The sequence below is a fragment of the Impatiens glandulifera genome, chromosome 2 (assembly GCF_907164915.1).
Source record: "Impatiens glandulifera chromosome 2, dImpGla2.1, whole genome shotgun sequence".
Classification (NCBI taxonomy): Eukaryota; Viridiplantae; Streptophyta; class Magnoliopsida; order Ericales; family Balsaminaceae; genus Impatiens; species Impatiens glandulifera.
Genome location: NC_061863.1, coordinates 19,688,521 through 19,712,723, shown reverse-complemented (window position 1 = coordinate 19,712,723; position 24,203 = coordinate 19,688,521). Strand labels below are relative to the sequence as shown.

The following is a 24,203-nucleotide window of genomic DNA, read 5'->3' as shown; positions in this document are numbered from 1 at the left end:
ATTTGATTCAAAAAGTATAATGAAATCCTTCCGGTTGTTGGAAGAAGGGATGACGTAGGAGAGTTTGCTACGAACATCCATAAATAACTTGTTGTGTCATTTCATTCTGTCTTTCCTTCTCTCATTGGTTCGTCGCTTCAAACCTGAGCCAACAGTTCCGCATTTGAATCGCTTCAAGAGTTTGCAAGGGTTTGTGAAGAATAGAAAGTGATATTAATCCCTAACATGATTTCTATCAAACCGTTTTCCAGAAGTTGTCATCAATAGTTAGACCTCCGTCTCTATTGATTTCACTGTTCCTATCACAAATTTTCAACGAAGTGTTGTCATGTTCTAAACTAAATGTTGTCATGTCATGTTTTAATCTCATTTTTTTCTATTAAACTGCAATTGTTTTAAAAAAATCTATTCATTTGTTGTTCAAGAATTTTAAGAAAACATATACATTTAACTAAAAAATTTCTATAAACGTTTTAAAAATGTTTATGTAAATTGATATGTTTATTAACCTTGAAAAATGCATGTCATACTCTCAATGTTTCGTTGTCATTTCATGTTTTAATATGATTTTTTTATTAAACTACAAATCATTTTTTCAAGAACTTTAAGAAAACTTATATATTTGATTTAAAATTTTATGTAAACGTTTTGAAAATGTTTCTATAAACATAGGTTTATTAACCTTGAAAATGTATGTCATTCTCTCAACGCTTCATTGTCATATTCTTAACGAAGCGTAGTTATGTCATGTTTTAATCTAAATTTTTTCTATTAAACTGTAATTAAATTTTTTAAACTGAATTTTAGTCTTGTATTAAATTAGAATGCCATGTTTATAAAAGTGAAATAACAAACATGTCATTCTAGTTTAATAAAATGGTGAAGTCAAGTAGGTTTATTTTACAACCAACCTACCCTTCTTTTTCTTTTGTGTGTTACGTTTTGTTTTTGAATGTTTTGTTTTTGAATGCATTCATTCATGTTTTTTTTTATCTTTGCAGCTGATTGAGTTTGATGAAGATAAGAACGACGACGCAGCTGAAACAAGTAAGAAAGAAGAATGAGAGAGGCAGACATATTATACAAAACAATCGAAATCTTGCAATGCTGCTAGAATTGTTGTAACAAAAACTTATTTAGAAGTGAATTCTCTTATTTTTTAAACTAGAATGTCATGTTATATTAAACTAGACATATATATTTTAGATTTACATGTAGATTTAATGAAACATATATATTGTTATGTTCTCAATACAATGTTGTCATATTTTCAATACTACGTTGTCATATTCTCAATATAACGTTTTTATTTTGTATTAAATTAGAATTTAATGTTTATTAAAATGAAATTCATATTTTTTAAACTAGAATGTCATGTTTATTAAACTGAAATAAAAACATAACATTCCAGTTTAATACATATAAAATTGACAATTTGTATGTTCAATGTTCTTACATTAAACTTGAAATGTTAATGTCATGTTCTCAATAAAACGTTGTAATGTTGTATTAAACTACAATTTAATGTTTATTAAACTGAAACTTAAAAACAACTTCAATATGCAAGACAATTGAACATAAAGATTGTCAATTTCAAAATCAAATGTCTAAGTTTATTATTTCAATAAATTACATTCTAGTTTAATAAACATTAGATTTCAGTTTGAGAAGAATGATATTCTAGTTTAATAAATATTACATAAATTTTAATATAACATGACAACGCAATTTTGAGAACATATCATCTATGTTATGAGAACATGACATAAGCGTATCAAGCTAATAAAACTTACAAAAACAACTTCAATACATTTTATGTAAAACAATTGAACAGAAAAATTGTCAATTTCTAAATCAAATGTCTATGTTTATTATTTCAGTTTAAGAAAATGATATTCCAGTTTAATAAATATTAAATTTCAGTCCGAGAGCAGAGCATCCAACTCATTCTTTGACTATGCTAATCTTTCCTTGTTATACACACACAACATCAACATCACCACCAATCAGTAGTATAATATTTTACATCATACTTTGGACCAATAGTATGAATAACCCTCCTCAAGAATACTAGTTCATGTCTCAGAGATAAACAATTAATCTGTGTAAACAAAATGACACTCTAAATAAAACAAACAATTCAGAAACATTAAAACATTCCCAAGTTACAAAGTTTCTTATATATACTTAGATCTTCCCTAGAAACATTATTAAAAAATGTGTATTATGTATGATTTTCGTTCTTTAAACACTTCCTTAAATACATGAGTTAAATTAGAAATGTATAATATAAAACATATTAATGCAACTACTATACAACATGACAACACAGTGAAAAAAACATGACAATGCAGATAATAAAATGTGACAACACAGTTAATAAAATATGAAAACGCAAAATGAAGAATAAAAAGTTAAGTTAAAATGCAGAATATAAACATATTATTGCATCTATTATACAACGTGAAAACGGAATTTATAAAACATTACAACACAGTTGATGAAACATGACAACATGGAATACAAACTTTACAATGCATAATGAACATAAGAAAGTTAAAATACATAATATAAAACATATTAATGCAACTAATATATAACATGACAATGTAGTTTATAAAACATTACAACGCAGTTGATAAAACATGACAACATAGAATATAAAACTTTAACATGCAGAATTGTCATAAGTTAAGTTAAAATGCAGAATATAAAATATATTAATGCAGCTAATTAATATACAACATGATAACGCAGTTTATAAAATATGACAACAAAGTTAATAAAACATGAGCAGAATACAAAATTTTACAGTGCATACTGAAAAGTTAAGTTAAAATGCCGAATATAAAACATATTAATACAACTAATATACAACATGACAACGCAGTTTATAAAACATTATAACGTTGTAATGCAAAATTTTTACAATGCAGAATAACATAAGTTAAGTTAAAATGCAGAATATAAAACATATTAATGTAGTTAATATACAACATGACAACGCAGTTTATAAAACATTACAACGTAGTTGATGAAACATGATAACATAGAATACAAAACTTTACAATACAGAATGAACATAAGTTAAGTTAAAAAAAAAATGCAGCTTATATACAAATGAAAATGAAATAAATACAAATAAAAATGCAGTTTATATACAAATGAAAATACAATAGTTTTAGATGGTAAAAACGTAGCTTTAGAAGGTGAAAACGTAGTTTCAGATACTTCAAATCTTTAAGAAAACAGAGCATGAAGCCTTTAGATGGTGAATACGGAGCTTACACTTACAATGGAGAAAATAGTGGACAGAAAACGGACATGACGAGCTTCAGATAGAGAAAATGGAGCACGGTCCTTGCGATGGTGAAAATAGAGTTTGTCCTCTTCAGAGATCGTCACCAGACGCGAGCTTGCGATGGAATGCGCCTCTTTTTAGAGAGAGAGAGAAAACTAGGGGAAAATGAGGAAGCCCGTGCTATTATGTAAACAAAAAATCACACTGGCTCTCAGGCAATCACTAGGGCAGTATGCTCCAACTCGCACACTGTATCATTCCTCAAATTAAAATTACTTCGTTTTAAGTTTTATTATAAGTTTTATTATAGTATAGTTCTTCTTTCTCCATTTCCTTCATGGTTTCATGTTCCTTTTCTCTTCGATAAAATGAAATTATTTTTCAAAAGATTGATATCTTTGTATAGTCATGATAAGGGCAACGAAGTTCAGAGCAAAAGCAATGACACAAATCTGACATGGCCTACCACTTGTGGATGAGAGAGAAATTAAAAAAAAATCTTCTGAAGTTGTCCATTTTCCCTATAATTTTTTCTCTTCAGGACAAAAAAACTTTCGAACCATGTTCGAGACAAAAACACTCCCGAACATAGATATTTTCCCAAAAAATAAATTTTTTTCTCTCTCCTACACATGACTATATTTTTTAAAACAATAAAAAATTAATTTTTTTCTCTCTTCTATAAATGTGACAGACCACTTCGGATTAGTAGTCTTACTTTCGTTGTCCAAATCATTTCTCATCCTTGCATAAGAAGACTATAATTTTCCTATAGTTTGTCTGTTATTGTTTTGTGGACTTAGGCCTTGTTCGGATTGGGGTTTTTGAAAAAACCTAGATAGGGAAAAAAAATAATGATTGGTGATGATTTTGAGGTTGTGATGATTATTTTTGGTAAAAAGACTTAAAAGATATTGATATATATGAATAAAATAAAAAATAATAATTTAAAATAAAGACTATTTTAGTATTTTGGTTAATGAAATGAGTGATGTGATTGTTGAGAATTGATTGATTGGAAAATTAATTTTGGATAAATTTTTTAAAAAACCTAAAGAGAACAAGGCCTTTGGCAAAGTCCTTTCTCTTAGTTTGTCAGAGCCAAATTTTGACCATAGTTTAGGGCTAATCATTTCCAGATCTGATATGTAGTGCACAGGGTTATCTTTTTTAGTTAAAAATTTGATATCCATGACATTTTTTATTGTTTGTTTGGTTTATTGCGTGACTCATTTCACAATGCTTGACCTAACTATCTGATTACACGTTATAATCGTGTTCAAACCTTTAATAGTTTTTATCATTATATTGTTTTAACTCATGTTGATTAATTGTGATGTTTGTCACTGGTATGTTTAAACATTGAATTCAGATATTTGTTAAATGTTAGCGTGACTTGTTTGACCATGCTTAACCTAACTATCTGATTACGCCATTACAATCGTGTTCAAACGTTTGATAGTTTTATCATTATATTGTTTTAACTCAGGTTGATTGTTTTTGATTTGTCACTGATATATTAGAACATTGAATTCATATATTTGTTAAATGTTAGTGTGACTCATTTGACAACGCTTGGCCTAACTCTTTGATTACGCCGTTACAATCGTGTTCAAACCTTTAATAGTTTTATCATTCTATTCTATTGTTTTAACTCATGTTGATTGCTTGTAATGTTTGTCACTGGTATGTTAGAACATTGAATTCATATATTTGTTAAATGTTAGTGTGACTCATTTGACAACGCTTCACCTAACTCTCTTATTATTACGCCGTTACAATCGTGTTCAAATGTTAACTTATGTTTTGTCACTGGTATGTTAGAACATTGAATTCAAATATTTGTTAAATATTAGCGTGACTCGTTTGACCTAACTATCTAATTACGCCGTTACAATCGTGTTCAAATATTTGATAGTTTTATCATTATATTGTTTTAACTCATGTTGATTGATTGTGATCTTTGTCATTGGTATGTTAGAACATTGAATTCATATATTTGTTAAATGTTAGTGTGATTCATTTGACAACGCTTAACCTAACTCTTTGTTCAAATATTTGATAGTTTTATCATTATATTGTAACTCATGTTGATTGATCGTGATGTTTGTCACTGGTATGTTAGAACATTAAATTCATATATTTGTTAAAGGTTAGTGTTACTCATTTGACAACGCTTGACCTAACTCTCTAATTACGCCGTTACAATCCTGTTCAAATATTTAATAGTTTTATAATTATATTGTTTTAACTCATGTAGTCAATAGTTTTATAATTATATTGTTTTAACTCATGTTGATTGACTATGATGTTTGTCAATAGTATGTTAGAACATTGAATTCAGATATTTGTTAAATGTTACAAATTATCCATGTCTCTAATAACTTCAACTATAATGTTTCTCTGATTTTGCCTCATGAAAATGTTGAAATAAATACTCTATGTAGAAGGAATTTATCTAAATGTTATGGTATTATAACATCAAAATTTGTGTGAATCAAATATCTACTGACTACATTAAACAAAATTTAACTGAACTATTTATTTTGTGATGGATAGTTTGAGAGTCTTTGAATGCAATGAACTATTTAATCAGAATTTGCATTTATAAGTCTAATTCAAATCAACACTGACCACTGAATACTGCAATTAGGTTCTCCCCTTAAAGAAAAAGTTATACAGAAACAGGTTGTAACTACTGTTCACTGAAAGACACTCACTTTGTGACGCAAGTGTTATCCCTTGTCAATTATGCAGAGATTTTCAACCAGGTAGCAAAAGAACAAAACTGGCATTTGAATGAAGTTACAAAGAATTTGGTTCAAATTGGAAGATGGAGGCTAGCTATCAATGGAACAAGCAAATAGTCAATAAAATAGAAGAGACAACTCACATACAACCAATTTAGGTTCATGTAACATCACCAACTTCGGCTCCTGTCACCGAGGAACAGCAAAATCTATCCATCAACCACATACCCAATAACAAATTGAATTAACAGCAGGATAAACTTTTGTGTGCCAACATCTCAAGAACAAAATCTAAATCACAAATATTACAAAAATGACAGTAATTTGAATTAAGTATGATCATAATGAACAAAAAGATCAAACCAACAAAAACATTAACTTCCCATATGTCATAAAAGAAGTGTTAGATATGATCATATAATTAGTGGGTATTTTCATCTTTGTGACAAGGAATAACTTATTAAGCAATTAGCAAGCAATAACATTACAAATTGAAAATCTTGAAAAGAGAAATTACCAAGATTATTTGAAAAAAATCCAACTAATGACAAATACCATCAAATTACATGAAAAAACAAGGTCACACAGAAGCTGCCAGGAAATTGAAGTAGTAATTATTCTTCACAGATCCCAGCAATCTTGTCACAATGGTATGGAAACTCCTATACCAGCAAGCAGAATAACTTAATTAGTTGCTTAGTTCATGTGGGTAGAATTCAATTTCTTAGCTTTCCAAATCTCAACCTATCTAGAACTTCTATTCAGTTCAAACAAAGATTCTAAATACTCATGTAAACAGAAAACGAAAAAGTTTAATAATACCTTGTGATAGCAAGCTCCAGCAGGAGGAGTCAGCGCCAATATTGGATCTCAACCTAGCGGATGCAACAGCACTATGAAGTGGCATCATAGATTCAGCGATCCCCAGCGCGGAAACAATCCTGAAAGTGAAGTGACATAAGTAATGTTAAGATATGCACCTGTGAAAATGAATATGAAGGCAAGTAGTTTACCTTGAAGCAGAAAAGGCGAATGATTTATTATTGGAGGAAGAAGGTAGAGCGGAAGTTGCGGATTTTGGAGACTGTGTTTTGGATAGTAAAGGCCTCAATCGCGGCGCCAGAGACCTTGAGGCGGCCATTAAAGCAGATCTGCAGGCAGAGGAAGACATCTTGCAATCTCTCTTTCTAAATCTCTTGAATGGGGCTCGGGATCATGGAGTTCAAATTGAATAGATGGTGAAATTGGTGTAATTTTTACATGAGCGCGGCTTAAACCCTAAACCATCGCAAGCATAAGATTGGAAAAGTTATTTTAACTGTTAAATTTGTCTTAGATATTGATATGGACAATTGGGTTTTATTTTGGTTAATTTTAAACTTGAACTTATAATTTAATAGGAACTTCTATGTATATTTTTTTAAAATAAACATACTTACAAGTTTTTAAAGTGAAATGATTGAATAAATAATATTTGGAAAAGAGTAAGAGAATAAGTGACGCAATTTGGCTAGGCCGGGATTTTGTTTTAAATGTTGTTGATTAATTCAAAACCTACCATTTCTAAACAAGAAAGTGGAATGTTTTGTAGAATGATTTCTTAATTTATAAAGAATGTATTTGGTGTAAAGATGATATTTAAATATTCAACAAAGTCAACACTATTGTGGCGAGGGTTGTGGACGATGGGATATAAAAGAGTTGAGTAACCGAGTAGTTCGAGGCTCGTGCTTAACTCGAGCTTTTACAATGAAGCTTGAAGTGAGCTCATATGTATTTAGTTGGGCACATGAGTCCCTCATGTTCGGCTCAAAAGACTTTCTCCCCTCCCTATGAGAGGAAATAGGGGGAGCAGGCATAATAGGGGAGACCTCAGTTGGAACCCAAATGGTCTAATTTTAAAAGAGATTCAGGAAAGCCTGAAAATAAAGCATTTCAAAATGAATATATTAATGTTGAAAGTTAGAATAACCTCACATTTATATTTTTAATAACCATTTCAACTTAAAGTAGTTTAAGTATTTATATTTATAATAACTACTTCAACTTAAAGTATTTTAAGTGTGTTATGATACTCATTTTCACTCTCCAATTATATAGTTAATATATTTTGATAAATTCTGAGCTTATTGTTATACAAAATCAATATACGAACTCATTACACAAATTATTAAGTTAACGCTTATTTTTTTGAATCATTAATGTGTCAATTGTGTTCTAAAAATAATTAATTTCGGACTTTCAATAAAATAAAGTGACAATAGTTTAAATTGAAATAATTTGAGCTATTATTATACATAAGAACATTTTTCTAAATACTTAATTAATTTTGGTAAAAAATTATTTTACGATTAAACTATAAAAGAATTAAATAAAGTTTTAAAATGTATTTTAAGAAAGAAAACAATAAAATCGTTAATTTATAAATTAATTTAAAAAAAATAATTTTATAATAACTACTTTTAACTTGGTTTCTTTTCTTTACCATAGATAATTTTTTTTAATTAAGTGTTGAATCAACTTGGATTCATGTTCTTTTCTGAGGTTACAGGTTTAACTATTAATGAAAACAAAAGTGTGACATTTTGTGGAGGCGTGAAAGATGAAATAAAGCAGGACATCTTCAATATCATGGGCATCAAGGAAGACAACTTTTCTGTAAGGTATTTAGGAATTCCGTTAACCGCGAAGCAGATCGAGATCTCACACTACAAGTCGCTGATTGAAAAGGTAAAAAATACGATATCTAGCCGGGCAGCGAAAAAACTTTCTTATGCAGGGAGGATCGAACTTATCAAAACCGTGGTCATGGGCATAGTTGGCTACTGGGCGCAGTAGATGGTCATTCCGAAGAAGGTAATGAAGGAGCTCGACACGCTGATGATGAACTTTATTTGGGGCAGTAGCGGAAGAGGAGGAAAGAAAGTCAAATGAATCACTCTCTGTAAACCGAAGGACGAAGGAGACGTCGACTTGAAGAATTGTATCGAGTGGAACGAAGCTCTCACCTTCAAGCATCTGTGGGCTTTGGAGCGCAATCAAGAGTCACTATGGATCAAATGGGTGCATACGAGGTTTATGAAATACAAAACTAACATCTAGACCTGCAAAATTCATGAAGGTATGAGCTGGTCTCTAAAATGATTCTTAAACTAAGAAACGATATTACAAATCTTTATGACATCCGGCTAGGGGATGTGAAAGGCACTTTATTCTGGCACGACCCCTGGTTCGAAAACCAACCTATCATCCACAATGAGGAGTTTCAAAATACCCGTATCAGAAGGGACTATGTAGAAGCGAAAATCAGAGACATTAAAGATGGAAATTGGGACTCACTCCTGAGAAGAAATTTAGAAGAACATGTGATACTTGATCATATAAGTAACATACAACTACACGACATACCGAATATTCATGAATGAAAAACTGAGGACAATGGGAAACTGGTATCGAAGAAAATATGGGAGGTAACCCGGGAAAAAGCGTAGAAAGTAGAATGGACTCCTCTTGTATGGTCAACGAAAATTATCCCTCGACACTAGTTCATCATATGACTTGCCTTCTGGGAAAGACTTAACACTCGTGATCGTATTAGCAAGTATATGAGCATCCTGACGCGAGTTGTCTTCTATGCAGAGGAAATGAAGAAACCATAGATCACCTATTCGGGAGCTGTTGTATTGCTTCGGAGTTTTGAGATAGATTCTATAAAAGTCTGGAGCTGATCAGTTTCCCGAGCAAATGTAATGAAATCAAAGAAACGACACTACTCAAAGCCAAGGGAAATAGATTTATAACAAGCGTGTTCAAGTACGGCTTAGGAGCAGTGGTGTATAACATTTAGCAAGAACGGAATGCAAGGGTATATGGCAGAACTCGTAGGAGTGTTAAAGAGTTATGGAAAGATATTGTATCGAATTACAACGCCCTCGCGGGAACGTGAGAAGAATTCCAAGCACGGAACAGAACTGAAATATCTGTAGGAACTGAAATTTATTTTTTTTTGAACTCACTAGAATTGAAAGATTTGTAATTAGATAATTCATTTACGTTTTTAGCTTTTTTAGCTTTTATTCAGAATGTTACGACTTCAAAATCATTCTAGGCCTGTCTAGAATGATATCTTAAATTCGTGGTTTTTTCTCGTTTTGGGAATTTTTAATGAAATGACGCTAAGTCATTTAAAAAAAAACTTGGATTCTTACAAAAAAAAAAAAAAAAAAATTATAAATAAGTTTTGGGGAATAAGACCTAAGTCTGGTGTTTTTTAAACTGGTTGATAGGAGTTAGTTATAAATGATGTTTGAAATGATTGATTTCATAATTAATATGTTTTATTTTTTAAAGTTTTGGAATAAATGGGTAAATTTGAAAAAAAAAATGATTGGTGCCCGACCGAGCGCTCTACCGGTTGCACGACCGTGAATCCAAGAGGTGACACTCTTTGACTTGTTCTTCAACAAATGCTCTAAGACATGTCAATTCCCAATTCAAATTCAAATTTGAATTGCCCAAATCCCAATTCAAATTCAAATTTGAATTGCCCAAATCCCGTTGGAAGTGACTTAGTTGATTATATTTTATCTGTTTTTCAGTTAGATGTAAATGTTATTTAATACCTCTTATCATGGGAAATTTGACAATATGACCTTAAAAAGGCCCTTAAATTTAATTGTGGAAATGACCACTTCAAAAATATATTCCGACAAAATCATCCCGTCGCGTAATGCGAAGGGCAGGATCGTCTCGCGAAAAAAAAATATGTGAAAAATTCAGAATGACCATGCCCTTCGTGTGACGATTGTGCCCTTCGTGATACGATCCTGTCCTTCGCGTGACGATCCTGACCTTCGCGTGACGATCCTGCCCTACGCGTGACGATCCTGTCCTACGCGTGATGATTCTGCGAAAATATTTTGGACATTTCACAGGTTTTATCTTCGCGTGACGATCCTGCCCTTCGCGTTATGCGGAGGGGGTAATTTCGTTAGAATAATTTAAAACGGTCATTTACGCAATTTAACCCGCGCATTTTAAGGCTATTTTTAGAATCATTTCTTCAAAATTTCCCATATAACATGAATAAAGTATGTGGTTTTTAGTTGTGAACTTCTTTACTTCATTTGGTATTAGAGCGAAAAGGTCCTCCAGAGTAACACAAGTGAAGTGTGAGAATACAAGTTGTGATATTGAGAATGAAACACGATTGAAGTGTGAGAATATAAGTTGGGGCTTCAGAGTGAAACACATGTGAAGTGTGATGTAAAGTCGAGAGCTCGTGCATAAAAACGAGTGAAGTGCGAGGAAAATTGTGAGAGAGACACGAGAGAAATAAGAGTGATTTAAGGCAATCAATGATTCCTCATTTCAATTGCATTCACTCCGACCATTTAATTAGTGAGTTGGTGAAAAACTTATTGAGATATAAAGAGTTATGGGGTTTAGTGGAAACTAGAATTCATTAGCCACCAAATGAAAAAGATCTCACTCCAATCTTAGATTGAGTAATTGAAGATGAAGGACTATAAATAAGGTAAAGAAGTACCTATATATATATATATATATAATGTGATCGATTTGTGATGTTCGAACAAATTCTTGATAGAAGAACATTGAGGATTATATGTGAATCTCTAAAGAGTAAATTTGGAGGGAACGAAATGGTGAAACAATTCACACTAAATACCTTGAGAAGAGAGTTCAAAATCTTTGAGACGAAGGATGGAGAAACCATAAAGACAACTTCGTAGGAGTTACGAATGTAGCAAATCATATACGAAGTAATGGGGAGACTTGTAGGATACCACAATGGTCGAAACAATACTCATAATTTTGACTTACAAGTTCACTCATGTGGTTGTGTATTGAAGAGGCAAGAGACATTCTAGAGATGAAGATTGATGAAAAGTTTAGAAAAATATAAAAAGTAGAAAATCAAGTTTTAAGAGTTTCGACACATACTAGAAGAGAAAGTTACCTCTATTCAACCGAAGAAGATGTCGAAGGAGAGTCTATGATATAGCTGAATAGTGAGTTATCACAGTCACTAGGAAAAATGTGAAAATTTTGCTGAGGAAAAAGAAGAAATGTGTTTGATGGCTTATGAAGAACCCTCCACAAAATGTGAAAATAGAACTTGGTACATGGATTCTAACTATTCCAATCATATGACATGTAATTTATCTTACTTCTCTGAAATATATTATAAGTATAATTATATTGTTAAATTGTGAAACAATACTAGAATGAATGTGAATGGCAAAGGTAATATGCAACTTAAATTGGAGGTTGCTAACAAACAATTTCTGGTGTGTGCTATGTGCCTAACTTGAGAAGTAATTTACTAAGTATCGGACAACTACAAGAAAAAGGGTTGAACACTTTGATTGAAAGAAGAGAATGCAAACTCTATCACCCTCAAAGGGACCTCATCGTGACTACTAAAATGAGACCAAACAAGATGTTCACACTAACTTCCACTATGATGACTGAATGAGAAAAGAAAGTGGACAAAGACAGAAGAAGCATCTCACTTATGGCATTACAGGTTTGGACACTTAAGCTATAAGAGTCTTCAAATTATGTAGTCTCACATAATGGTTGAAGGCTTACATTTTATTAGCTCACTTGAAATAATAAGCTCCCACTATGTCAAGAAAACAACTAAAACAATAACAAGCAAAGAAGAATAACTAGAAAGTCACTAGAAGACATCAACTTGTTCATAGATGTGCATAACCCTATTTCTCCATCTTGAGTTAGTGGCAAGATTTATCTATTAACTTTTATTAGGGTGTGTTTGATAGCCCTGGAATTGGCATTGGAATTGGAATTGAATGGTCCAATTCCAATTCTTATGTTTGTTAGACACTTTAATATTAAGAATTGGAATTGGAATTAGAATTCCAATGGAATTCAATATAGTGTAATTTGATAGTTCTCCATTCCTATCTTTTTAGGTCGGAATTGTAATTCCAAATTAACATGTTTTTCATGTTTTTGACATATTTAACACGTTTTCACACATTAAACACGTTTTACACGTTTTTAACACGTTTTTTACACGTTTAACATATTTTCATATTTTGGCACGTTTAACACGTTTTTGGCACGTTTAATACATTTTTGGCACGTTTAACACGTTTTTGACACATTTAACATGTTTTTCACGTTCTTAACATGTCTAACACGTTTTTGACACGTTTAACATGATTTTCACGTTTTTAACACGTTTTTGGCACGTTTAACACGTTTTGACACATTTAACATGTTTTTCACGTCCTTGACATGTTTAACACATTTTTGACACATTTAACACGTTTTTCACGTCTTTGACACGTTTAACACGTTTTTGACACGTTTAACACGTTTTTGACACGTTGAACACGTTTTTGACACGTTTGGCACGTTTTTTATGTTTTAGCACATTTTGCACGTTTTGGCACGTTTAACAAGTTTTTCACATATTTAACACGTTTTTGACGCGTTTAACACGTTTTCACATTTTTGACACATGTAACCCGTTTTTTTACGTTTTTGACATGTTTAACGCGTTTTCACGTTTTTGACACATTTAACACGTTTTTTTACGTTTTTGACACGTTTACCACATTTTTGACACGTTTTACACGTTTTTCACGTTTTTGGCACGTTTAACAAGTTTTTCACATATTTAACACGTTTTTGACACATTTAACACATTTTTTTACGTTTTTGACACGTTTACCACATTTTTGACACGTTTAACACGTTTTGGCACGTTTAACAAGTTTTTCACATGTTTAACACGTTTTTGACACGTTTAACACGTTTTCACGTTTTTGACACATTTAACACATTTTTTTACGTTTTTGACACGTTTAACATGTTTTCACGTTTTTAACACATATAACAGTTTTTTTACGTTTTTGACACGTTTACCACATTTTTGACACGTTTAACATGTTTTTCACGTTTTGGCATGTTTAACACGTTTTTAACATGTTTGGAACGTTTAACACGTTTTTGACACGTTTTCATGTTTTTAACACGTTTAAAACGTTTTTAACACGCTGACATGTTTCACATGTTTTTTTACGTTTTTGACACGTTTGACACATTTTTAACACATTTAACACGTTTAACACGTTTTAACATGTTTAACACGTGAAAAACATGAAAAACGTGTTAAAACGTGTGAAAAACGTGAAAACGTGAAAAACGTGTGAAAAACGTGTGAAAATGTGTGGAAAACGTGAAAAACGTTTGAAAAACATGTTAAAACGTGTAAAAAATTTGAAAACGTTTGAAAACGTGAAAAACGTGTTAAAACGTGTGAAAAACGTGAAAAACGTGTGAAAAACGTGAAAAACGTGTTGTAATGTGTGAAAAACGTGAAAACGTATTAAAACGTGTAAAAAACGTGAAAACGTGTGAAAACGTGTAAAAAACGTGTGAAAATGTGAAAAACGTGTGAAAGCGTGAAAAACATGTGAAAAACGTGAAAAACGTGAAAACGTGAAAAACGTGTGAAAAACGTGAAAAACGTGTGAAAAACGTGAAAAATGTGTGAAAATGTGAAAAACCTGTTAAAACGTGTGAAAAACGTGTGAAAATGTGAAAAAAATGTCAAAAACGTATTAAACGTGCCAAAACGTCAAAACATATTTTAAAAGTTAACATTTTGAACCGATATTTTATTTTACAAACATAGAAATTAGAATTGAATTACAATTCTATCATTTTCCCAAACATAGGAATTGGAATTATTGAATTACAATTCTATCATTTTTCCAAACATAGGAATTGAATTGTAATTTAATGCCAATTCTCATGGAATTGGAATTAGAATTCCAATGCCAATTCCAATTCCAATTCTCCATCATCAAACACACCCTTAAAGATTTTAGCAGAAAATCTTGGGAATATATGTTATTAGAAAAGGCTAAACATTTTGACAAATTCAAGGCATTTAAACTTCTTGTTGAGAAAGTGTGTGGCAAGTCCTTAACTAGTCTAAGAATAGATAGAGGAAGAGAATTTACCTCAAGCGTTTTCAATGAGTTATGTGAAATGAATGGCATTAAAAGAAATCTGACTACAACCTACCAACCTCAAGAAGAATGGAAAGAAACCTCAAGAAGAATGGAGAAATAGTATCCCTTGGATAAGTCACTTCAAAATATTTGAATATCTTGGTTATATGCATGTTTTAGATAGGAAAGAGTAAAACTAGATGAAAAAAAGTCAATGTTGTATCTTCTTTAATGTAAGTACTGAATCAAAAGCATATCAATTATACAGTCTTGTCTCCAAAAAGATTGTATTAAGTTGGGATGTTGTATTTGAAAAGAAATGAATTTGGGACTAGAACACCAATTTCTCTCAAACAAGTCGAAATTTGAAATGGAGAGAAGACTTAATGGAGCAAGATAGTGATAGTCATGATGAATCATTGAAAGAAACTCATAATATCTTCGAAGAAGTTAAAAATTAGGAAATTGCTTTCACAAGTCCAATGGACGTTTTTCTTAGTGTATCTGATGTCCAGTAAGGCAGTAACTTCAATGGCTAGTCCAATAGTTACTACACATATATTAATGAAAGTCCAATTTAATTTGACACAAATTTAGGGTTGAGAATGAATTTATAATATTATAATTATGGTATATTTATGTTATATAATCTTGGTATAAGGAAATAGTATATTCATAAAATAAAATTATATATTTTGGTGTATAATTTTGATAATACAAATAAGATTAACACACAAAAAAAAATAGATATTTTATTATGATAAGTCAACTAGTAAAATATGGTAACTATTCGTGAATTATATATAAAATATTAGTGTTGACCTAATTGAGGTTATTTAAAAGTGTAATCAGACACCTTAAAAAGTCAAGCCGCTTCCTTATGAGTTGTAATAATCTTGTAACAATCTTGATAGTAAAGTAAAGTCTCATGTGCTTCGAAAGTGGATGTATGTCTATTTTGGTCGAACCACTATAAATCTTGTGTTTGTTTTCATTAGTTCATTTATTTCGTTTATGCAATTATTTATTATTGTTATTAAGGAATACTTCATCTCCTGATATCCCAAAATTCATCTAATACCAATATATCAATAAGAATAAGAAGAATACTAATATGGCAAAAAGTTTATGATATTGGAGACACTCCCGATAATGAAGAAGATGAAGAAAATATAATACTCTTTGCCACACATTATCTAGTTTGATTCGAAAAAGTCTTAGAAATAATCATTGGAAGGAAGTAATGAATAGAGAAGAATAAGACTTGTAAATTGGTTAAACTTTCAAATGAGGAAAAATGAATTTTGGTGTAAGGTGGGTGTTTAAGAAGAAACTCAGATAGTGTTTGGAAGGAAGTAATGAATCGAGAAGAATAAGACTTGTAAATTGGTTAAACTTTCAAATGAGGAAAAATGAATTTTGGTGTAAGGTGGGTGTTTAAGAAGAAACTCAGATAGTGTTTGGTTTGTGGTACAAAGAGGTATAACACTATCGATATAGTATAAACTATACTAATAGTATTTTATATTACGGTGTGTATTATATTTTTACTATTAGTATAAATTTATACTCCTATATATTTTATACTTGATATTTAATATAAAATAGTAACTAGTCCCCTAGTAACAATACTATTCTTATATCACTTAATTTTTAATTTTTGTTATATAATTTATTAATATTATATATAACTTATTATTATATAATATAATAAACATATTTTATTTAGTTTTAATATTATTATTATTTATAATCATTTTTAATATATATTTTTTTTAAATAGTTCAATATTTTAATTAATTTTTTTTATAACGATAATTTTATTAATTATTATTTTCTATATTTACTTATATTATAAATAATATTGTTTATTTTATGTATTAATTTATTTTATTACAATTATTAATAATATTTAAATTAAATAAATATAATTTACAGTATATATTATAATTATTTTTAATATTTTATTTAAAATTATATTAATTATAAAATAATAACAGTGTAATAATTTATAATAATAAACAATATTATTTATAATATAAGTAATTAAATATAGAAAATAATAATAATAATAATAATTTTAAATTTATATTTAAACAACGAATTCTACATTTTATACTATATATATTACATAATTATAAACTATATACAATTTATATCATTTCTTATTATTCATACCATTCATCAATAACATATACAATTAATACTATCCTATACTATTTATATACTTCGTTACAATTTATATTTCAATACAACTTATACCTTATATAAATACAACTACGTACTAAACGCTATAAATTAATAAGTACAAGGCAAGACTAATGGTGAAAGGGCAGATCTCTGCTCCCATTTGGCCGTGCTCCTATGTTTCCTCTCACAGGGGCAATAACGTAATAAATAAAAAATTTCTGTTTTTTTATTAGGGAAACACAGTCATATGAAAGCAGAGGATCCCATTTGAATGGTGAAGGGATATGCTTAAAAATACGTACTTGATTACAAAGAAGTATTTACAACTGTGGCTAGATGAGACATCATTAGAATGATGATAACCTGTGTTTAAGTGAGATTGGAACATATATCAATTTGATCTCAAGAGTGATTTCCTTCATGATGAGATCTTGAAAGATGTGTATGTGTAATCACGCGGCAAAGGATTTTAGAAAAAACTCAAGGAACATAATGTATATAAGTTGCAAAAGACTCTATATGGCCTAAAGTCATCCCCAAAGAGTCTAGTTAAGCCATATCGAAGTCATACTTCATTCAAAAAGGGTTTAATAGGAAATATGTTGCTAAATTTTTGAATGAGTTTGTGTGATTCTGTAAAGAATCCTATTGTGTGAGTAACTAAGATTATTAAAGATGATGGAAGTATAATGATCAATTATACTATCAACAAACAAATTATAGGTAGTTTGAGGTATAAGCCTAAATTTTATGTTTGTTGTTGGCCTTGTGTAGATATATTAAATGAACTATGCATGAGTTATGGTATACTATATAAGAAAAGTTGTGAAAATGAGGAATTTTTGGGATAATTAGTAGCGACTATGCTGGGATGTAAATGATAGAAAATCATCTCATTTATGTCTTTTATATTGGGTAGTGCAACTATTTCTTGGTTTTCAAAGAAGTAGCCTATTATAATTTTATCTATCACCAATGCTGAATTTATGGCAACAACCAGTTGTACGTGTAAATAGATAAAGAAGATTATGAAAGCTATTAACTATTTACTCAAAGAATGTGTTACTCTTTTTTTTACAATGTGACAACTATTAAATAGTCCAATGATGCAGTATTACATGGTACAAGTAAACACATTCACGTGAGATGTCATTTTATAAGAATTTGACAAGAGAGAGATAAATTGAGTTAGTTCATTACCCAACTGATAAACAATTGGTAGATATTATGACAAAAGAAAGCTTTTAAGAAATTAAGAAATATGATAGAGAGTTCTTGATGCTAACAAAATAAACTAAAACTTAGGTAATTTCAATTTAAGGGAATGAATGTAAGAATAAAATGAGGGTAAGACTTACTCCAAAACACGTTGTTATTATTATTATTACTAGCATGTATCCCGTGCATTTGCACGAGTAATAATATAAAAAACCGTGAAAAAAATATTACGGTAAAATTTTTATGGGCGGGTCAACCCACAATCCGACACAAGTATCTATTTACTCTCACATATATCCAAATTAACCACAGCTCTCGACCCGGCAATCCGGACACTTTAAAAATTAAGCATCATTATATATATATAGATTAGTTAGTTAAAAAGTTGAACTTATATTGTTAAAATGTCACGCGTTTATCAAATTTTGGATAGAATTTAAAATATAAAGTGTTATTAGCCTAGTTGGTTAAAAGGTTGTACTTGTTTTGTTAAGTTGCAAATTCGAACCATACTTATAACATTTTTAATTTTATTTTTAACCGTTTTAAGTTTATGGGCGGGTCAACCCACAATCCAACTCAAGTATCTATTTACTCTCACATATATCCAAATTAACCATAGCTCTCGACCCGGCAATCCGGACACTTTAAAAATTAAGCATCATTATATATATATATATATATATATATATATATATTAGTATTAATTGTAGCTTGTTTTTGAAGTGTTTTATTAATTTATTGCTTAATTAATATTAATTAGAGTTAATGGATTAATTGATTTTAATTTTATCTATTTTTCAGTTAGATGTAAAAATTATTTAATAGGTCGTTCAACCTGAAAAAAGGGTGTGTTTTATGGTATTGAACATTTTTCACTCGAAACAGCTTATAATCAAGTCGTTTAAAGTTAACTAGCATTTAGTCCGTGCATTTGCACGAGTAATAATACAAAAAACCGTGAAAAAAATTACGGATAACATTTTTAATTTTATTTTTATCCGTTTTAAATTTATGGGTGGGTCAACACATAATCCGACCCAAGTATCCATTTACTCAACATTATTATATATTAGTTAGTTAAAAAGTTGAACTTATATTAATGTTAAAACGTCCCGCGTTTATCAAATTTGGTGTTGAATTTAAAATATAAAGTCTTTGTAGCCTAGTTGGTTAAAGAGTTGTACTTGTTTTGTTAGGTTGCAAGTTCGAAACATACCTCTAGCATTTTTAATTTTATTTTTAACCGTTTTAAATTTAAAAACGGGTAAACCCACAATCCGATCCAAGTATCCAAATTAACCACAGCTCTCGACCCGGCAATCCGGACACTTTAAAAATTAAGCATCATTATATATATATAGATTAGTTAGTTAAAAAGTTGAACTTATATTAGTGTTAAAACGTCCCGCGTTTATCAAATTTGGTGTTGAATTTAAAATATAAAGTCTTTGTAGCCTAGTTGGTTAAAGAGTTGTACTTGTTTTGTTAGGTTGCAAGTTCGAAACATACCTCTAGCATTTTTAATTTTATTTTTAACCGTTTTAAATTTAAAAACGGGTAAACCCACAATCCGACCCAAGTATCCAAATTAACCACAGCTCTCGACCCGGCAATCCGAACACTTTAAAAATTAAGCATCATTATATATATATAGATTCTTTTTGATTATCTTAAACACTTTACATAATTTAGTTGAAGACTCTCTAGACAAACTATTATTCTATCACAATAGCATCTTGGTTAATGGCCGCAATAGAGATTGGAAAAAGGAGTTTTAAGTGTTGAAGAAAAAGCTAAGGGGAGTTATTCTCATTTGGTCCGACATGACCCGCACTAGCCAAATAGTTGTGACTTCATATCTTCACTGCAAATTTGTACATAATAAATTATAATGATAACTATTATATATTGATGAAAACTTGATAAATCGTTATCAAACAATCATAATATATAATAACACTAATTAAGTCTGTGTAGCAATATTGTAGGCCTACTGTAATTGTAAATAGTACTTCTCCACCACTGCTACTACTACACCATACAAAAGGTCAAATTTCAATTTTGTCTTTTCCCCATGGAACACAAAAGTGACAATTTTCCTTTGACGACGATAACCTTTTGTACCCTTGAAAATAGATATAATTAAAACAGTCCCCTACTAAAATTGCCTTCTTCTTGAAACACTATCATACTCATGATGAGACCAATTGATAGTTTGTGAAGAGTCTTTAAGAAAAACTCAAATTTCATGGACAAAAGTTTAAGAATTTTGCTTATTCAAGGGTTTAAATTTAATCCAACTGTTAAAACCAAACCGAATATCTAATTGAACTAATCAAGCTGAATTTATCACGGTTTATTTTTTATCGGTTTAACACAGTTAAGATCACTCTAATCGATCAAATAATATAAAAATAAGGTTTAAATAAGACGAGAAATGTGAATCGAATTTTAAACTCATAAATGATTTATTATAACTATTAAATCATAACATATTTAAAATAAAATTAATGAGAGAGTAACCTAACTCAATAAAATTTTAATAATAAACAAATCAAAAATATTACCTATTATTAATATTAGATATACTTATTTCAAAATTATTAACTATCCCTTATTTTGATATACAACAAATAATAAACATCTTTATTATAATACATTTATGTTTTGGAGAATAATTATTTTTTTAATTAAATGGATCTTATTCATTGCATTATTAATATAAATATAATATAATTTTTTTTTTTATAATTTTTAATAAATTAAATATTTATAATATTGTTATTTATTCGTTAACATGATAATATATATATATATATTTTAACAAATTCGTAAAAAAATCAATTAAACCGATCAAATTTATAACGGAAAAGATTAAAGCGAAAATATCAAACCGGTAACCATTTGCATCTAGCTAAATAAATCGATCAAATAAAACCATGAAACATTTTTATTATACTTATTATTAAAGAAGAATTGATAAACTCAACGAAAGATTCAAAGAAAGTAGGTCCACGAATCCGACGTGGCTTTTCAGGTGTCCTCACGTCCCGAAACCGCTCATTTCGGGTCCCGAAACCACTCATTTCGGGTCCTAAAACTACTTATTTCGGGTCCCGAAACGGTAATTTCGAGTCTCGAAACGGTCATTTCGGGAAGAATTTTTTTCCCCCGAATGGCCGTTTCGGGACTTGAAATTACCGTTTCGGGACATTTGGAAAATTTCTCTCTCTTACCCACTTGTCATGCCACGTTAATTCGTGGACTTATTTTCCTTAATATTTGTTAAATTTTTCATTTTTTTATTAAAATGAGTAATCATGAAACTGTTTTTTACCAGCCCGAAGTAAATCCTTGAATGATGGTTTGTTGTTGCTCAACAGCTGGATGTGGATGTTTTTTTGTTTTTTTTTCTCTGTTTTTATGTGGGTGGATGTTCGGCCAACCCTACATGTCCCATTCAAATGCCATCTCTCAACTGCAACTTTTTTTCTCTAGAGACAGTACATTCCAAACTCCTTTATTTTGTCCACTTCACTCTTTGCCTACTCCATCCTCTGCAATTCTTCCCATTTTAACTTACTTTTTCTTTCACTCAATTTTCCTTATAAACACCACCCATCAAAGTTTCATCATCTCATCTCATCTCTTTGATTATTGATGCTTCTTAACTTCCTCCTCTTGGTTCTAATGTTTGAAATAATTTATCATGTCTTCTTCATCATCAATACTACTAACTGAATTATTTCTCTCTGGGTTATACTTATTGTTTATGATAAATTCCATATACAGACGCAAAACCCATCTTGTTCAATCATTCTCAGTTGTTTTCCTCTACTGGTTCTACTGCATTTCATGATTATTTCCTCCTCTCAATATTATCATTAGTGATATATAACTAATATAACTGTAATCCTGTTAGTGTGTTTTTGTTTGTTTTAATAATGATGGCTTCTTCCTTAAGTGGGATTTGTTCATCTATGCTTAACAACTCTGATTCAGAACTTCAGAAACAGCAGAGGAAGAAGAAAAGAATGGTATCGAATCGTGAATCTGCCAGGCGATCAAGAATGAGGAAACAGAACTATCTTGATGATCTGACGGCTCAGCTTTTGAAACTCAAGAAAGAGAACAACCAGATGATTCCAGCCATTCACTTTACTACCCAAAACTATATGAATGTTGAAACTGAGAACTCAATATTGAGAGCTCAGATAGCTGAGCTTACACATAGATTGGAGTATCTGAATGATATAGTTAGTTTAGTAAATGATGCTGGCAGTGACTGTTTTGGTGTAAACAAGGAGCAATACTACTCTGCAGCCCAGTCTAGAGATGGTTTCATTAGCAACTCATGGTCATGGGATTACCTGTCTATCAACCAACAACAATCAATCATGGCCCCAGCTGGAGATATGTAGGCTCAATTATAAATTAGGAGTTGTTGCAAATTGGACTAACTAATATGGGTTTCAAAAATTAGTGCATGTATGTAGTTTTTTTTTCAGCCAATAAAGTTAATAATGTGTTTCCTTCATTTAGCATTAACTCATCTTGAAATGCTTACAAATAATATTAGATTAAGACTTTCATGAAAAAATATATTATAATTTTTCTTGAATTTAGGAAATTATAATTACCCAAAAGTCATAATCTCAATTCAATTTAAATCATTTTTAATTGAAATGAAAAATGATTTTGTTTTCTTATACACATTTTTTTTTTGTATTTAATTATAGTGGGATATTGGAAATATCTGTCTAGTTTTCTTTTAAGATAGTGGCAAATGTATTAAGTATCAATTATACATGACACTTTTTTTTTTTTTTTTTTTTTTTTTTTTTTTTTTTTTTTTTTTTTTGGGTTAATCATTTTTAGAATTATCTTTAACTAGTTTAAGATAATTGTGACATATCCCATATTTTGACACATTAACATTGACCTTATAAACTTATATATTACCCGTTTAACATATTTCTTTTTATATATTTAATATTTTGCGAGTTGTTTAACATAATTTCGGCCAAACCAGTTGAATATAAGTATGGACAGTTTAATATAATTTTGATTCATTTATTAAAATTTAGACTTATTTAACATAATTTAAGTAGTTCATAATCCTTACAAAAAAAATCTAATTTATATATATTATCCCTTAATAAAATTAGAGAAATGATTAGGGGAGAAAATTTGGGTGAGAGAATTTTAGAGGGAATGACGTAGCGTAATTTAATTCGTTGAAAAATTAACAAATTTTTTCTCTATTCTCTATTTCCTCACACTTTATCCTTTTTCCAACCGATAATGTAGTGACACGTCATTTCATCCCCTATTCCCTCTCCAAAATTCTCTCCCCCTATCACTCCTTATAAAATTATTAGGTGAAAAATTATAAAATATTATGTTAGGTAAATCGTCGCCATTCGTCGTTGAAAATGTAAAGACAATGTATTTTAGTTACGATGTAGTATGGCCAGTAAAGAATAAAAGCCTTTGAGAACCCTCTTTCCTCTTTAAGTACAATGAGTCCCCGGGACATTGGACAAAGAGGGACAGTGCCGCTTTTTTAAGCCCAAAGGCTAGTTCAGTCACTTCCGGTCGTCACTGATCATTCGTCGTCGTTGATATTGTTAACTATCAGCAATGACAAATCTCCATTCGCCGTCGCTGATTTTATTAATTATCAGCGATGACAGATCCCCATTCACCGTCGCTGATATTATT

At 30.1% G+C, this 24,203-nt stretch overlaps 2 protein-coding genes across 3 annotated transcripts; one reads left to right on the top strand and one right to left on the bottom strand.

The window, feature by feature from the left end:
- Nucleotides 1-5,918: 5,918 nt before the first annotated feature.
- Nucleotides 5,919-7,347, bottom strand: LOC124927610 (protein NONRESPONDING TO OXYLIPINS 2, mitochondrial). Of its 2 annotated transcripts, none has more exons than XM_047468058.1 (3): nt 7,065-7,347; nt 6,874-6,992; nt 5,919-6,260 (listed from the first exon to the last, which is right to left on the bottom strand). In XM_047468058.1, exons 1-3 carry the CDS (start codon nt 7,220-7,222, stop codon nt 6,241-6,243), a joined length of 297 nt encoding a protein of 98 aa, XP_047324014.1. In that variant the 5' UTR covers nt 7,223-7,347; the 3' UTR covers nt 5,919-6,240. The 2 variants fall into 2 exon arrangements, with proteins under 2 accessions (XP_047324014.1, XP_047324013.1); XM_047468057.1 differs by lacking the exon at nt 5,919-6,260 and adding an exon at nt 6,412-6,713 and having other exon boundaries at nt 7,065-7,346.
- A 15,079-nt stretch (nt 7,348-22,426) lies between these two features.
- On the top strand, nt 22,427-22,900 carry LOC124924467 (bZIP transcription factor 11-like). The gene has a single exon (XM_047464501.1). The coding sequence runs from the start codon at nt 22,427-22,429 to the stop codon at nt 22,898-22,900; it is 474 nt and encodes a 157-aa protein (XP_047320457.1).
- The last annotated feature ends 1,303 nt before the right edge of the window (nt 22,901-24,203 follow it).

Coding starts and splice junctions, on each gene's coding strand:
- LOC124927610 (XM_047468058.1), bottom strand. CDS start 7,222: ATGTCTTCCTCTGCCTGCAGATCTGCTTTAATGGCCGCCTCAAGGTCT. Junction 6,993..7,064: donor TTCGCCTTTTCTGCTTCAAG/GTAAACTACTTG, acceptor CTTCACTTTCAG/GATTGTTTCCGCGCTGGGGA. Junction 6,261..6,873: donor CTGGAGCTTGCTATCACAAG/GTATTATTAAAC, acceptor GTTGATGGATAG/ATTTTGCTGTTCCTCGGTGA.
- LOC124924467 (XM_047464501.1), top strand. CDS start 22,427: ATGGCTTCTTCCTTAAGTGGGATTTGTTCATCTATGCTTAACAACTCT.